The sequence below is a fragment of the Mya arenaria genome, chromosome 2, assembly GCF_026914265.1.
Source record: "Mya arenaria isolate MELC-2E11 chromosome 2, ASM2691426v1".
In the NCBI taxonomy this organism is placed as follows: domain Eukaryota; kingdom Metazoa; phylum Mollusca; class Bivalvia; order Myida; family Myidae; genus Mya; species Mya arenaria.
In genome coordinates, this window is record NC_069123.1 from 24,104,399 (window position 1) to 24,118,450 (window position 14,052).

Sequence of the window (14,052 nt, forward strand, 5' to 3'; positions counted from 1 at the left end):
CGAGCACCTGCGCGTAACCGCCAGTCCACGGAACCTTGGTGTACACGCGAATGCTGTCCACCCTTGTGAACTCCACCGGATGAATTCCGTCCTGGACGTATACTGTCATGGAGGCCGGATGTTCATTCCAGTGTTGCCAGAAGCCCAGACGGACACCTTGGTACACGACGTTCGCGCTAGCGTACAGTTCTATCGTCTCGTCTCTCGGTCTCCTTGCATCTAGCCTGATTGTATCAAATACCACTTGCTGTTGACCGGGCTTTACAGCCAGACGGATTTCGTTAACGCTGCTTGGAGACCACGAATGGGATGGAATCAGCCACGTGTGCTCAGTGCTTAATGGTGAGAATTCGAGTTCATCCAAGTCTTGCCAACATTTGCCCTGCATATACTCGAGTTTTATTTTACAGTTTTCCTTTGGAAGATTTCTAAGCTTTATAAACAGATTTGTACTCATTAACCGTTCGTCAACTTCCCTCGAGGGTGTAATCTTTTTGAAACTAAAAGCAACATTCACATTCACAGTATCTTTTGTTCCCGAGAACGTCAAAGACGCGTTATCATATTTTGTCTCCGCCGTGTTTGGGGCTATGACATTATCTTTGAAAACCCAATAGGGGCTTGGTAAAACACATTGATCATAATCAGGATCTCTGTTGTTCGTAAAGCTTTGGTACTTTGGTTTAGTCGCAGTGATATCAAAATCTTTGGCCGTGTCGTGGTACACCTCAATTTTTATATTATCCTGCTCACTACATTGAGTTGAAATCGACTTCTGGACAAACCGCCCGCTTGGTATGGAGTCCATTCTTGGGACATCGTCGTATTTGATATCAAAGCAATTCCGATTACACACAATGTCCGAGTATTTTAACCGGTCATCGTCAAAAAGCAGGACAACATTGTCAATTTCCACACCCCACTGGTCGGTCTCCGTTGCTTCAAATGTGATTGAATGCTTACCAATGTCCAATTTCGCTTTTCCTGGCATAGACCCGATGGATTTGAATTTATTCCAACCATTCCCATTCTCTGATAACTGCTGTGTCACAAACGACCCAGCGTGTTGACCGTCGATTGACACCCTCACGGAATCACGGTCGCCGTCATTTGAGTAAATGACATTACGTATGCTCATATTCATCACCTCACTTACGCATATTTCCAACTGTACCATTTGTCCTTGTTTCAGCAAAACAGTAGAGTTTCCGCTCGCCCCGGACCGAGGCTTTCGCAATTCGGACGAAGCATAATTTTCTAATTCTAACGTGAACGTTCCACATTGCGCTGGGCTTATAAGTCCATTTAAAGCGAGTAAAAGTATCCAGAGAAAATTCATTTTTTTACTAGTTAAACTCTAGATTGTTAACAGTAAAACTTTCAACTGAATCGACAGAAGAATGAAATATTATGAATTGCGTTAATTTTATGGATTAAAAAGGTCGATTAAATATGCGTAGAAATTCTAACAAAATACGTTAGAGGGACTCGGTCACATATTTAATGTTGGCATCCAATTTTGAAATTGAGACATTGTTTTCCTTACTTTTAAAACAAAACAACACCAAACAGCTACTGGATGGTACTTGCTTGCCCAGAATTATGTAAATCTAAGCCTTAAATGGTTTAATTCTTAACAGAACCATTTACTTTTTTTCTGAAAAAAAAAGGATTTTCTGTAACATTTAAAATGTAACAAACAATAAGAGCTCTATTTAACATTACACACGACATTAATATTTTTGATGTCTGGCCCTATCAAACGTGAACGAGTGCCTTTAAGCGCTTCAATATGTGTGAGTGTTCAAAGCGTACTACCATTACAATCCGGTTATTACAATTGTTTAAGATAGAAAAATATGACAATGTATATGAGTTGGTACGATAGATCGTAATCTATTGCTTAATTCATTGTGATCTTAAAATGAAATCACTCCTTTGAATACTGGATTTTGAAAGGATTACTGGCAAAAAATGTCGAATATGATTACATTATGTAATGTAATGTGGTAGTGAGCATCAGACCATTAATTTTGTAAGTACGTTCTAACAACCTTTCATTATTTAAGTGGTCTACATATTTGTTTGCAAATTACCAACTAAGTGAGCCAGCCACTTTATATTTCCATCCATTACCCTTATTTAAATCGATAACGGCGTATTTGTGAGGCTATGGGTAGAGAAGAAAAACGCATATATGTGAGGCTATGGGTAGAGGAGGAAAAGGGTATACGTGAGGCTATGGGTAGAGGAGTAAAAAGGCGTATATGTGAGGCTATGGGTAGATGAGTAAAAAAGCGTAAATGTGAGGCTATGGGTAGAGTAGTAGAAAAGGCGTATATGTGAGACTATATGTAAAGGAGTAAAAAGACGTATAAGTGAGGCTAACCGTAGAGGAGTCAAAAGACTTATATGTGAGGCTATGGGTAGAGTAGTAAAAAGCGTATATGTGGGGCTATGGGTAGAGGAATAAAAGACGTATAGGTAAGGCCATGGGTAGAGGAGTAAAAAACCGTATATATGAGGCTATGGGTAGAGGAGTAAAAAGGCGTATAAATGAGGTTCTGGGTAGAGGAGTGAAAAAGGCGTATATGTGAGACTATGGGTAGAGGATTAAAAAAGGCGTAAATGTACGACTATGGGTAGAGGAGTAAAAGGCGTATTTACGAGGCTATGGCTACGGAAGTATCTATGAAGATGTAACAATATTTTACAGGTTATCATAACTTACATTTAAATGAAGCAAAGCCAACTCTTTAATGATAACCCTGAAAAATTGAAAAGCTTTAGAGCGACAAGCTTGAATTTATTGTTAAGCTCACCTGGCCACGTAGTGCCCAAGTTGAGCTTTTGTGTTTGGTCTAGTCCAGCGTCCGGTGTCCGGCGTCCGGCGTCAACAATGCTTATAAACACTATCTCCTCCGTAATCACCAGGTGATGAATCTTCACAGGGATCTTCCTTGGGTAGTATCATTTCAAAAGTGTTCATAAATATTAATTCCATGCAGTGCAAACTATTGATGCCATAGCAACCAAAAGGAACAAATATTTTGTGTGTTGCATTGTCTAGTGGTCATCTACCAAGTTAAAAATGATGACCCCGCTCCGGCGATCACAAATTTCTTACATACATCTATAGGGAATTTTATGAAAATCTTCTTGTCTGAGTCCATTATGCGTAAACGCCTTATATTTTGTGTGTATCAATATATAGTGGTCTTCTATCAAGTCTGTTCAAATCGTGGCTCGGGGCTCAAAACTGGTCCAATCCCGTCGGGTTACAAGTTTCCCATGAGCTTCTTCAAATCTGATAATTATGACTTTACTCTAGAAGAAAGGATATCTTGTGACATTTTTTCTGGGTCAAAACTGGCATCGCTTCGAGGATTTACAATTTTCCTTTAGACTAATATCAAACAAACACTTTTCAAAATCTAATAGTGATGTTAAGTTTACTCTCGAATCAATGGCAGCAAATTTTGCTTTATTGTCTCCGTTTCTCTTTAAACTTATAAATTTTGTTTTACTTAATTAAGAATTTAATATTAATCAGACTTTTTCATAAAACTAGATATTTGTACAGAATTGCAAAATTCTATATTTTGCTTAGTTGAATCACTTCTATATTAGACAATGAAGAAACATCGTTAATATGGAATACAAAGTAACAACATGTATATAAACACAACGTGTGATAAGAACTCCAACGTATAATTCTATACAAATAAATATTATATAAGATACCAAAAAAATGCAAGATAACTACACGTATTAAACAGCGTATGCACAGAATATCACACCAAGCTGCATAATCCGGTAAGTATTTGGGCGATCTTCCTGTGAGAGTTTGTCGGCTTTGAGCGTTTACTTGCAGTACGTGAAAACGGTACATCGATAAGATGTTCTTCAATGTCTCTTTCGTGACCGGTGATATTGTTATTTGAAACCTCAATCTGGCTTGGATAAGACAACATAAGAGGAATTACAGGAGGCAAAAGCATTCACAATGTCACTGATATTACCATCAATTGCACAGTCATCTAGTCATGGCTTCTTTGTGTCTAAAGCTCTCTTGAGGAGATTCCAGCACCTCTAGTTGAGTGTTCAAACGCGCTACTGCCAATGCGAGACCAACCATACATAAAAAGTCCTCCACCAAGCCCAGTTCATGCTCGAGTTCCTGAATCGCCTGTACACTTTCCAGCTACAGGGTTCCTGTTTGGATTTTTCAGACGACCAATATTAAGTGTAACATTAGAAAGAGCATTTCGTTTCTTAGCAAAGTGAATCTAGGTGCAGGATCACCACGAACAACAACTGGCGGACCACGTTAGGAATGTAGTTCTGTAATGAAGCAATCGAGCGAATCAAGGTGCAGGACCAATATAAACTACAGCTGGCGAGTAAGGTGACGTAGCTCTGTAATGAGGTATGCAAGCCAGTCACGTGAAGCTGATCGGTTTTCATTTGGAATGATGGAACATGCATAAGACGAGGTTACAGTTTCACAGACAACCAATACAAAATGGTTATTTCTCTGTCAGACGTCAGCAGCAAACAACAAACCAATACACTCTGGTGGTTGCTCGCTAATATGGCATTGAACTGTTCTTGGCAACTGCTAAACGGTGTTCAAATGTAACACGGATAACTTACATGGTTTACTTCTGCTGGTTAGTCAGGGCAAAGTAATGTCGTTTCGTGTCAAGTTGTTGTTTGGTAGGGTGATCCAATCTGAGATGAAGAGCGGTTATCAAACCATAATGGGTTGTCCGAGGAACAAGGACTTGGTATCGGCTGACAATTGGAAAGGAACTAGGTGACTCGTAGTCTCGTAGAGAACTGCCTCCTACACAATCGTTTCACACGGTAACCACGCCACCTTTCTTAACTACTAGTAAGTATTGAAACCCGGCTAAAGCTAGTTTATTGTCCCTTGTGACAAAGTGTGTAGCGTCAATATGCCCAAAAACAGATCCACCAGTGACAATCCACAGCTGGTCGCTTGGTTGTGGAAGTAATATCGACGTGTGACCTTGTAGGGCTTGTTGAGCATTTTTAAAGCTACACAACTGTTCATCTGTCAATAACAATTGGGTTTTCGAATCATATTCAGCAATCAAGTCCCCAATTGTTTATAAAGCTGTAGCAATACCAAGAACAACACGAACAAGAACTTTGTAGGTACCAACAAAGAATTGCAGACCATGCCGTTTCTGTAGGCAAGCAAGATGCCAAGGTTGAAATGAGATGAGAATGTCCTAAAAGTGAACCGCATAATTTTCTATAAATCAACGGCAAGCATAATATGATCAAAAGTCGAAGCACTTTTTAAATGCTCTGAAAATTTGCTGTACATTGCTTATCATAAGTCCGACTTTAATAAGAACTTGATCCATGTCCGGGCACTTTGCATTATGCATCAAAATCCATTTCTAAAAGAACACCGCTGAAATCCTATCAAGCTCCTACCAGTTTGAAATAATATGGCGGGAAATGTCACCATTAATTGTCACATGATCGGTATCTGCTTGTCTATCACTTACCCACATGGAGCAGAAAGTCTTTATTTGGTGGATAACTCTTGAAGTAGATGTCTTTTACTTAAGTCTGGTTCCAGGGTATGAGGTTTCGAACTCCAACGTAGCATGGTTGCATTTGTTATACCTCAAACAAATTGGTTAGATTTAGCGAGATAGGAGAGTATGGGTGATTTGCATTCGTATTTTTGGGATTATTAAAGTAAATACTCGCTCCGGAGGGGATAGGATCAAGCCCATAATGAGTGACTGTCTGTATCCGCGTTCGACCAGCTTTTAACAAAACAAGCGCCTGCGCGAAGCCGCTCGTCCACGGAACCATGGCGAACACGCTGTCCACTCGTGTGTTATCCGCCGAATGACCTCCGTCCTGGACGCCAATTGTCATGAAGGCCGTCTGTTCATTCCAGTGTTTCCAGAAGCCCAGCCCCTTGGTACACGACGTTCGTGCTAGCGTACACTTTCATCGTCTCGTATTTCGGTCTGCGTGTATTTAGCTTGACGGATTTTGTAACAGTTACTTCGAGACCACATATGGGGTGGAATTAGCCACGTGTACATAGCGCTGAATAACTTGAACTCTAGTCCATCCAACGCCAGCCAATGACCGCCCTGCATATACTCGAGCGTATGAGACTATGGGTAGAGGAGTGAAAAGGTGTATGTATGAGGATATAGGTAGAAGAGTAAAAAAGCATATATATCAGGCTATGGATACATGTACAAGTTTTTTTCATCCGTTTCACTCAAAATGGCCATCAAATCAGACTTATTTAGTAGCAGCCGATTTAAATCATCGCAAAGAACAAACCTGAAATATAAAGTGTAGGAATAAGCTGTGTATTAGAGTCCTTTCTCTTCTAAAATGTGCTGAACAATTTCGCAATCCTTGACATTGTTTCAGCGTGATATTTTGCGGATTGTTTTATGACAATCCAACCCGTATAACAATCATTCTTTTGTAACGGAGTATATCTTTACATGAAATTCGACTTTAATCTGCTTGAAATCGACTTTTACAACAACAAACCAAGGATTTGTCGGCATTATTACCTCGTACACACGTTGAACTCTAATTACACAACTACGTTTACATGTCTATTTTGGGTGTTATATACATGTTCTTGTTTTTTTCTGCCAGCATTTAATTGGATAGAAGAGCTTGTTCAAGGATACAATCATCTGTCGATTTCCTTGTAAAGTAGGAACAAGTCAGAGTTAATTGGAATATGGTTGTAATTTATTAAATAGATACTAATTAAGTCGCTCTCGTTGGCATGATGTAGTTAGAATGTGTGGTCTTGTTATGTGAGGGAAACCGTAGAAAACTTACTTTTCCGACTCAGTGACCACAAAACAATACATCCTCATTGAGTAGTCCTTCATCAAGGTTGTTCAAATAATGGCCATGTAGTTTAAAGTTGAACTGCCCAAGCAGTCCCTGGTTTCCTTTATACTCAAAAATAAGATCTTCTCTAAAATACAAGGCCAAGACTTTTGATAATGTGTATGTAGTGCCATGCAGTGGCTGTTATGCTAAAATTGTTTAAATTATGTCTGTGTGGTCAAAGCAGGCCTGGGCGTAAGGTATGTAGCCCTTGGACAAATTTGTTCAGAACAAACTGGCCCTTCCCCTGTGGTACCAGGTTTTCTATATACCTTTATAGTATAATGTTAAATATATAATCTTCTCTGAAAATAAATAACTCAGACCAGTCTCATGTAGGGGCTCGAATCAAAATTGTTTAAATAATTCCCTTGGACTGGAGTCAAAGCTGACCACGCCCCTGGGCTGGTATTCAAAATACCTTACGTCTTTTCTAATAGACAAATTTAAAAAAATACATGTTTTTTTACATAAAGGTAACCAGTAACTTTCTTAGCAACCAATAACTACCTTAGTAACCAGATAATAACCGAGTATTCACTTACTTCCTTAGTAACCAATATCATCCATGAACCTATCGGCAACAGTTTACTTCCTATGCAGGCAACAATAACCTTAATAACAACTACACTGAACGTTTGGTCATTTGAATCAGGTGAGCACGTTTGGTCATTTGAATCAGGTGAGCACTTTAGGTCTATTCTGACGCTTTTAATTTTGTTGTATGAAAGTTGAGCTGGAACAAACGACAACATTGTATAATCAAAATCGAACTTTGTCGCGGAATCGAATGTTGAGAGGAAAGTTCAGAATACAACATTTGAATACGGGCAATGTATCAAATGGTGACGTTGTACATTTTGTAGTGTGTCCCTTTAGATACGTGAACACTATTTGCCAAACTTTCATTTGCAAATAATTTGTTTTTGACATTTTCATTTCAATAAATGTTACAATATTTTGTTTATGAGGCCATTTTTTTTAATTAATTGGATAACGGATTTTTTGTGAAAAAATGTTGGACGGGTGGTGCGAAAAAAAATGAAATAAAAAAGGATTTCATACTCATACTATTTTTTTATACTACATGTACATGTATTTTTCATAGCTTTTGTGGCGAAACCCAAAACCAAAAGATCAAAATAACAACAAACAGGAAAGACATTATCATAGATACATATGAATGACATTTGAAATGTTTAAGTATGTTTTGATTTCTATGCAACACATTGTCTTCAATGCCTCAATATTATAATGACTAGTGATATGTTCAAATGCTCACTTTGTCATAAACATATGTTTGGCTTTACAGTCCAATTTTCTCTCCTACTAATATCAAATTCAAATTAATGTAATCATTATATAAACATTTTATACACTTCCACCGTATAATGGTATCACATTTTAAGTCAATATTATTACAAACTTTCAGTTTTACTGTCACTTTTTGTTGATGTTTTTTTGAAGCACATCCTGACTGCAAGAGTTTTCCTATTTGCAACACTATTTCCACATATTAACCTTACAATGAATATGCCTGTGTCTTCTCATTGCTGGGCACTACTTCTTCTCAACAGAAAAAGCACAATGTAACACATTTCACTGACTCAATTATTTATTAAATGGAAGAAGGAAATGTAAATAATAAAAATGACTTTATATTCAGAAATGAATTCTTTGAAGTTAAGATATTTCTCTGCAGTTTTAACAAAATTTAAGTTACCCAAGATTTTGATTACTTAAATAGTAGTCACCATATAGTTTGTTTAACAATTTATGCCCCCTGGGACAAACACAGGACGATATATTGTAGCAATTAATATGGTTTATATGTGATTTGTTACAGTTGATACAGACATCAGCCTTGATGTCAGTTATTCCACAAAAAATGTTTAAATGCAGATGCTATGTTGAAAATGAGAATTTTTTTTTGTATGATCTCAGCTCAATTGAGGCCGCCATTTTGAAAACAAAAACAAAAACTGCATCCTTATGTTGCAAAGGAACAGGCAACAGGTTTAACATCATTTCATGTGCGCAAAAAACCCAACTGATTTACTTTTTTCAATATTAAAAAAAAAATACCCCCCCCCCATTTTTATTTTTTTATTTTTTTTTTCAATTTTGTTTTGTTTTGAGTTTTCGTAATAATTGGGCGGCGGATCCGTGTACCAATTTATTTAAAAAAAGCCTGATTTAACATTCTATCGACAGTTTTTATAAATATATACATCATACAACGAAATTGGGACTTGAAGATTGGAATTTGAATTAGTAAAAACTGTTCATAACCCAGGCCCCATATTTCTCAAAAGTTCTGTAAAAGGCATAAGTCGCTTATTTCAATGAGCCAAAATACTTACTGAAATTGGATTTCGATAAATGAAAAATGGTTTATTCTGATAAGCATGCAGATTATTCCTACATAATTTTAGATATTCTTAAAGAAGTAAATATAACACATTTTATAGAACAACAAAAATAAGAGATAAGCTTAATCCTGTTATAAGGGACTTAAGAAGTTTCGAAAAATTGGGGCTAGCTCTACTCCATTTGTCAGAGACTATAAGTCTTCAAGTATTCATACTTCATGTAAGCCTAACACTAAAGTTTAATTAATTCTTAAAAGTTGTTTTAACGTTGAAATATCAGCGTCTACAACACTTTCGAGACCAACCATAATTCACCAACAAAGGAAAGAATATTGACCCGGTTGGCTCAATGTCATACATTTACATATCGCTAATTTGAATTGCTAATGTTGTCATTTGAAAGAAGGGTTTTCATGTTTTAAGTTTCAAATTAATACTTTTTTCGCGTTAGACAACAAACCATCGACTTGATTAAGTCATTGTCCCTTTCAGTACTCTCAGTGCTTTGATTATAAGTCCGCCTTTGATAAGAACGTGATCGTTATATCCGGGCCCTGGGTATTATGCATCGAAATACATTTCCGAAAGAACACCGCTGAAATCCCATAAAGCTCCGTCCAGTTTGAACTTATATGGCGGGAAATGTCGCCATTGAATGTCACGTGATCAGTATCCGAATGTCCATCACTTACCCACATGGAACGGAAAGTCATTATTGGGTGGGTAACTCTTGAACTCTTAAAGTTGATGTCCCTTACTTTTAGTCTAGTTCCAATAAATGAGGTTTCGAACTCCAACGTAGCCTGGTTGCCGTTGTAATATCTCAAAACCAAGCGGTTCGATTTCGGGTCGATTGACACATGCGAGATAGGAGAGTATGGGCGATGTTCACTCGTATTTTGGGGCTGACCAATGTTAACAGACGCCCCGAATGGGATATTATCAAGCCCATGAGGGGTGACTGTCTGTATCCGCGTGCGACCATCTTGGAACAAAACTAGCACCTGCGCGTAACCGCCTGTCCACGGAACCTTGGCGTACACACGAATGCTGTCCACCCTTGAGTACTCCACCGGTTGACTTCCATTCTGGACGCTTACTGTCATGGAGGCCGGATGTTCCTTCCAGTGTTGCCAGAAGCCCAGACGGACACCTTGGTACACGACGTTCGCGCTAGCGTACAGTTCTATCGTCTCGTCTCTCGGTCTCCTTGCATCTAGCCTGATTGTATCAAAGACCACTTGCTGTTGACCGGGCTGTACGACCAGACGGATTTTGTTAACGCTAGTTGGGGACCATGTATGGGCGGGAATCAGCCACGTTTGCTCAGCGCTAAATGGCGTGAACATTAGTTCAACTAACGCTAGCCAACGTCCGCCCTGCATATACTCGGGTTTTATTTTTACGTTTTCTCTTGGAAGATTTCTAAGCTTTATAAACAGATTTGTACTCATTAACCGTTCGTCAACTTCCCTTGAGGGTGTTATCTTTTTGAAACTAAAATCGACGTTCACATCGACGCTAGAATGAGTCCCAGAAAACTTCAATGACGAGTTAACATATGTTGTCTCCGCCGTTGATGGTGATATGACCTTATCTTTGAAAACCCAATATGGGCTTGGCAGAACACATTGACTATAATCGGGTTCTCTGTTGTTGGCAAAGCTTTGGTACTTGGGCAAAGTCGCTGTGATGTCAAAATCTTGGGCCGTTTCGTGGTACACCTCAATTTTGATATTATCCTGCTCGCTACATTGAGTTGAAACCGACTTCTGGACAAACCGCCCGCTTGGTATAGAGTCCATTCTTGGGACGTCGTCGTATTTAATATCAAAGCAATACAGATTACACACGAGGTCCGAGTATTGTAACCGATCATCGTCAAAAAGCAGGATAACATTGTCAATTTCCACACCCCACGGGTCGGTCAGCATTGCTTCAAATGTGATCGTATGCCTACCAATGTCCAATTTCACTTTTGCTGACAGAGGCCCGGTAGATTTGAATTTATTCCAAGCATTCCCATTCTCGGATAAATACGTGGTCACAAACGAGCCAGCGTGTTGACCGTCGATCGACACCCCCACGGAGTCGACGTTGCCGTCATTTGAGTAAACGACGTTACGTATGCTCATATGTGTCACCTCATGTACACAGATTTCCATCTGTACCTTTTGTCCTTGTTTCAGCAAAACAGTAAAGTTTCCGCTCGCCGCGGACCGAGGCATCCGCAGTTCGGACAAAGCATATTGCTCTAATTCTAACGTGAACGTTCCACTTTGCGCTGGGCTTATAAGTCCACTTAAAGCGAGTAAAAGTATCCATAGGAAACCCCTCATTTTTCACTGTACGCTAGATGTTGACAGTTAAGCTCACAAATGAATCGAAAGAAAGAATGAAATATTCTGAATTGTGTGCATTTTATGGATAAAAAAACGTCATTTACGTTAATAAATTATTCATCTTGATTTATACAATGATTAAACGTGCGTACAGAATCCAACCAAATACTTTAAAGGGACTCGCCCACATGTTTAAGTTGGCAATCATTTTCGAAAGGGAATTATTTTATTATATTATTTTTATCTTTTATTTATTAAAGTGACACTCTTATTTAAAATCAATACATACACATGTCTAACAAACATAGATTTTGACTGATTGACCTTTTACTACTTACTAAATAATGCACTTATTGAAAATATTAATTACTGATAAAAAAAATTGTAACTGTGTTTTTAATAGCTGAAAACGCAAAAAGAATTGATTGGTGAATGCTAAAAGATTTACTGCGATCTTCAATTGTGTCATAAGGTAGAAATACCAGGTTTACTGCACATTTCTTTCAAATTAAACTCGGTGTCCTTCATAAGAACCATTGTTTTCAACATGTATTCAACCTTTTTGGTAAATTAAAACAATTGTTTTAATAGTGGTAAATCTTATTTGGGAGTAATAGTCCATTTTTAACATCAAACAGCTACTGCGTGGCAGATTGTAGAAAATTCTGTAAACTAAGCCTAAATCGGTTGTATTCTTAACAGTGTTTTTTTTTACCCCTTTTCTGGCGGATAGAACATTTTCGGTCACAGTTTAAAATTATTATTAACAATTGGAGGTTTTAATTTTTTGATGATGATTTCATCATAGAATCTTGAATTTTTCACATTTCACACGATATATTTTGTTCAATGTCCCACCGTATAAAACTTGAACGAGTAACTTTAAGCGCTTCAATATTTGGGAGTCTTCAAAACATACTGTTATTACAGTTGTTTATAATAGAAGAAGATGGATCACAATGTGTATGGGATGGTTCGTTAGATCGTAACATATTGCCTAATTCATTGTTAACTTAAAATGAAATTACTCCTTCGTGAACGAGATTTTGTGAAATTACTGCGAAAACAGTCATTTATGATCACAAATGTAATGGTTAAAAGTTGTTAGCTACAAACCATTTGCTTTGTAAGTACGCACTTCAAATATTTAACTGTTTTAGTGGTCTACATACTATTGTGTAAACTACCCACTTAGTGAACCAGCCAATGTTTATTTATACCGGCTCACCTGATTAAAATCGATAAGGTCTGACTGCTAATATACTGAAATAAATGTGTTGTCAAATTTAAAATATACTGATTTCTCATTGGACAAAATAATATGCTGAACACTAAGATGGAAGATGTTCTCCTAAAATACCATCCGTCCAAAATTCACACAGTTTTACATAGGGTATCTTGAATTAAAATATTTAAGTTTGTTATTTGGCTAAAGTCATTGAATTAAAAAAATGCATCCGTGCGCATGTACATCTGAAGAATGCAGCGTGTATATCTGAGATGTTTGTATTCCTATCAATTATTTATTAAGTGGTATATTCAGTGCCGGAGCGCAATTTTGGAATCTATTTTATTTCTAAAAAAGTTGTTCTTAATTTTGGCATCTTTATGTCTCAAACTTTAAATTAAGTAATGGTTAACGTTAATCAGTGTGTGTATACCACATGGTAAATAACGTCATAAATGCTACGTCGGAAGGCAACATTTTGTTTCGAATGAAGACTTTAACCAAAGATAACTTCACTATTTCTTCACCATATTAAATGAAACAAAGCACAGTCTACTCCGCATACGGACGACTACCAGAGTTTGATTGAGAGTTTAGTTTCTTAAAACACTTCGACAAACCTTTTCACAATACGGCCGTCTGACGGAGCACTGTCAAAACATTGTTTTGGATGCAGGTTTGTCGAAGTGTTTGATGAAACTAATCACCTTATCAAACTTCAGTAATAAAAAGAAGGCGGGACTCTTTAAGTGGCAAAGACTGCCCTTCGTTTTATTCAAAATGGTGTACTAAAAGAAAATTATCTTTGATTTAAGTCTTCATTTTAAGCAAAATGTTGCCTTCCGACGTAGCATTTATGACGTAATTTATCACGTGGTATGCACACACTGGTTAATAGTATGTTATTAACATACAGACAATCGGACAGGACTGTTTTTGTCGTAAACGTGCTATATTCTTGACAAAATATAATAAATATAAGCACATATATAAGAAATCATTATGGTCCCATATTTCATGGCATAAAAACATGGAAAAGAGAAAGGAATACGCGAGTTATATTAAGGAACATACTGCGAGATACATTTTTATATAATTGATAGAGTGGTGAAATATTACGGGAGGCTATTAATTACCAAAATAAACTGTTAAATGCTGCGCATGTCGCAAACCCATTAATTTT

General features: G+C 37.6%; 1 protein-coding gene across 1 annotated transcript; it reads right to left on the reverse strand.

Moving 5' to 3' along the window:
• Positions 1 to 7,984: 7,984 nt before the first annotated feature.
• LOC128243453 (uncharacterized) lies at positions 7,985 to 11,704 on the reverse strand. Its single transcript, XM_052961244.1, has one exon. It carries the CDS (start codon positions 11,636 to 11,638, stop codon positions 9,809 to 9,811), a length of 1,830 nt encoding a protein of 609 aa, XP_052817204.1. The 5' UTR covers positions 11,639 to 11,704; the 3' UTR covers positions 7,985 to 9,808.
• Positions 11,705 to 14,052: the final 2,348 nt, after the last annotated feature.

Bases quoted from the DNA above. Each gene is read 5' to 3' on its own strand.
- LOC128243453 (XM_052961244.1), bottom strand. From the start codon at position 11,638: ATGAGGGGTTTCCTATGGATACTTTTACTCGCTTTAAGTGGACTTATA.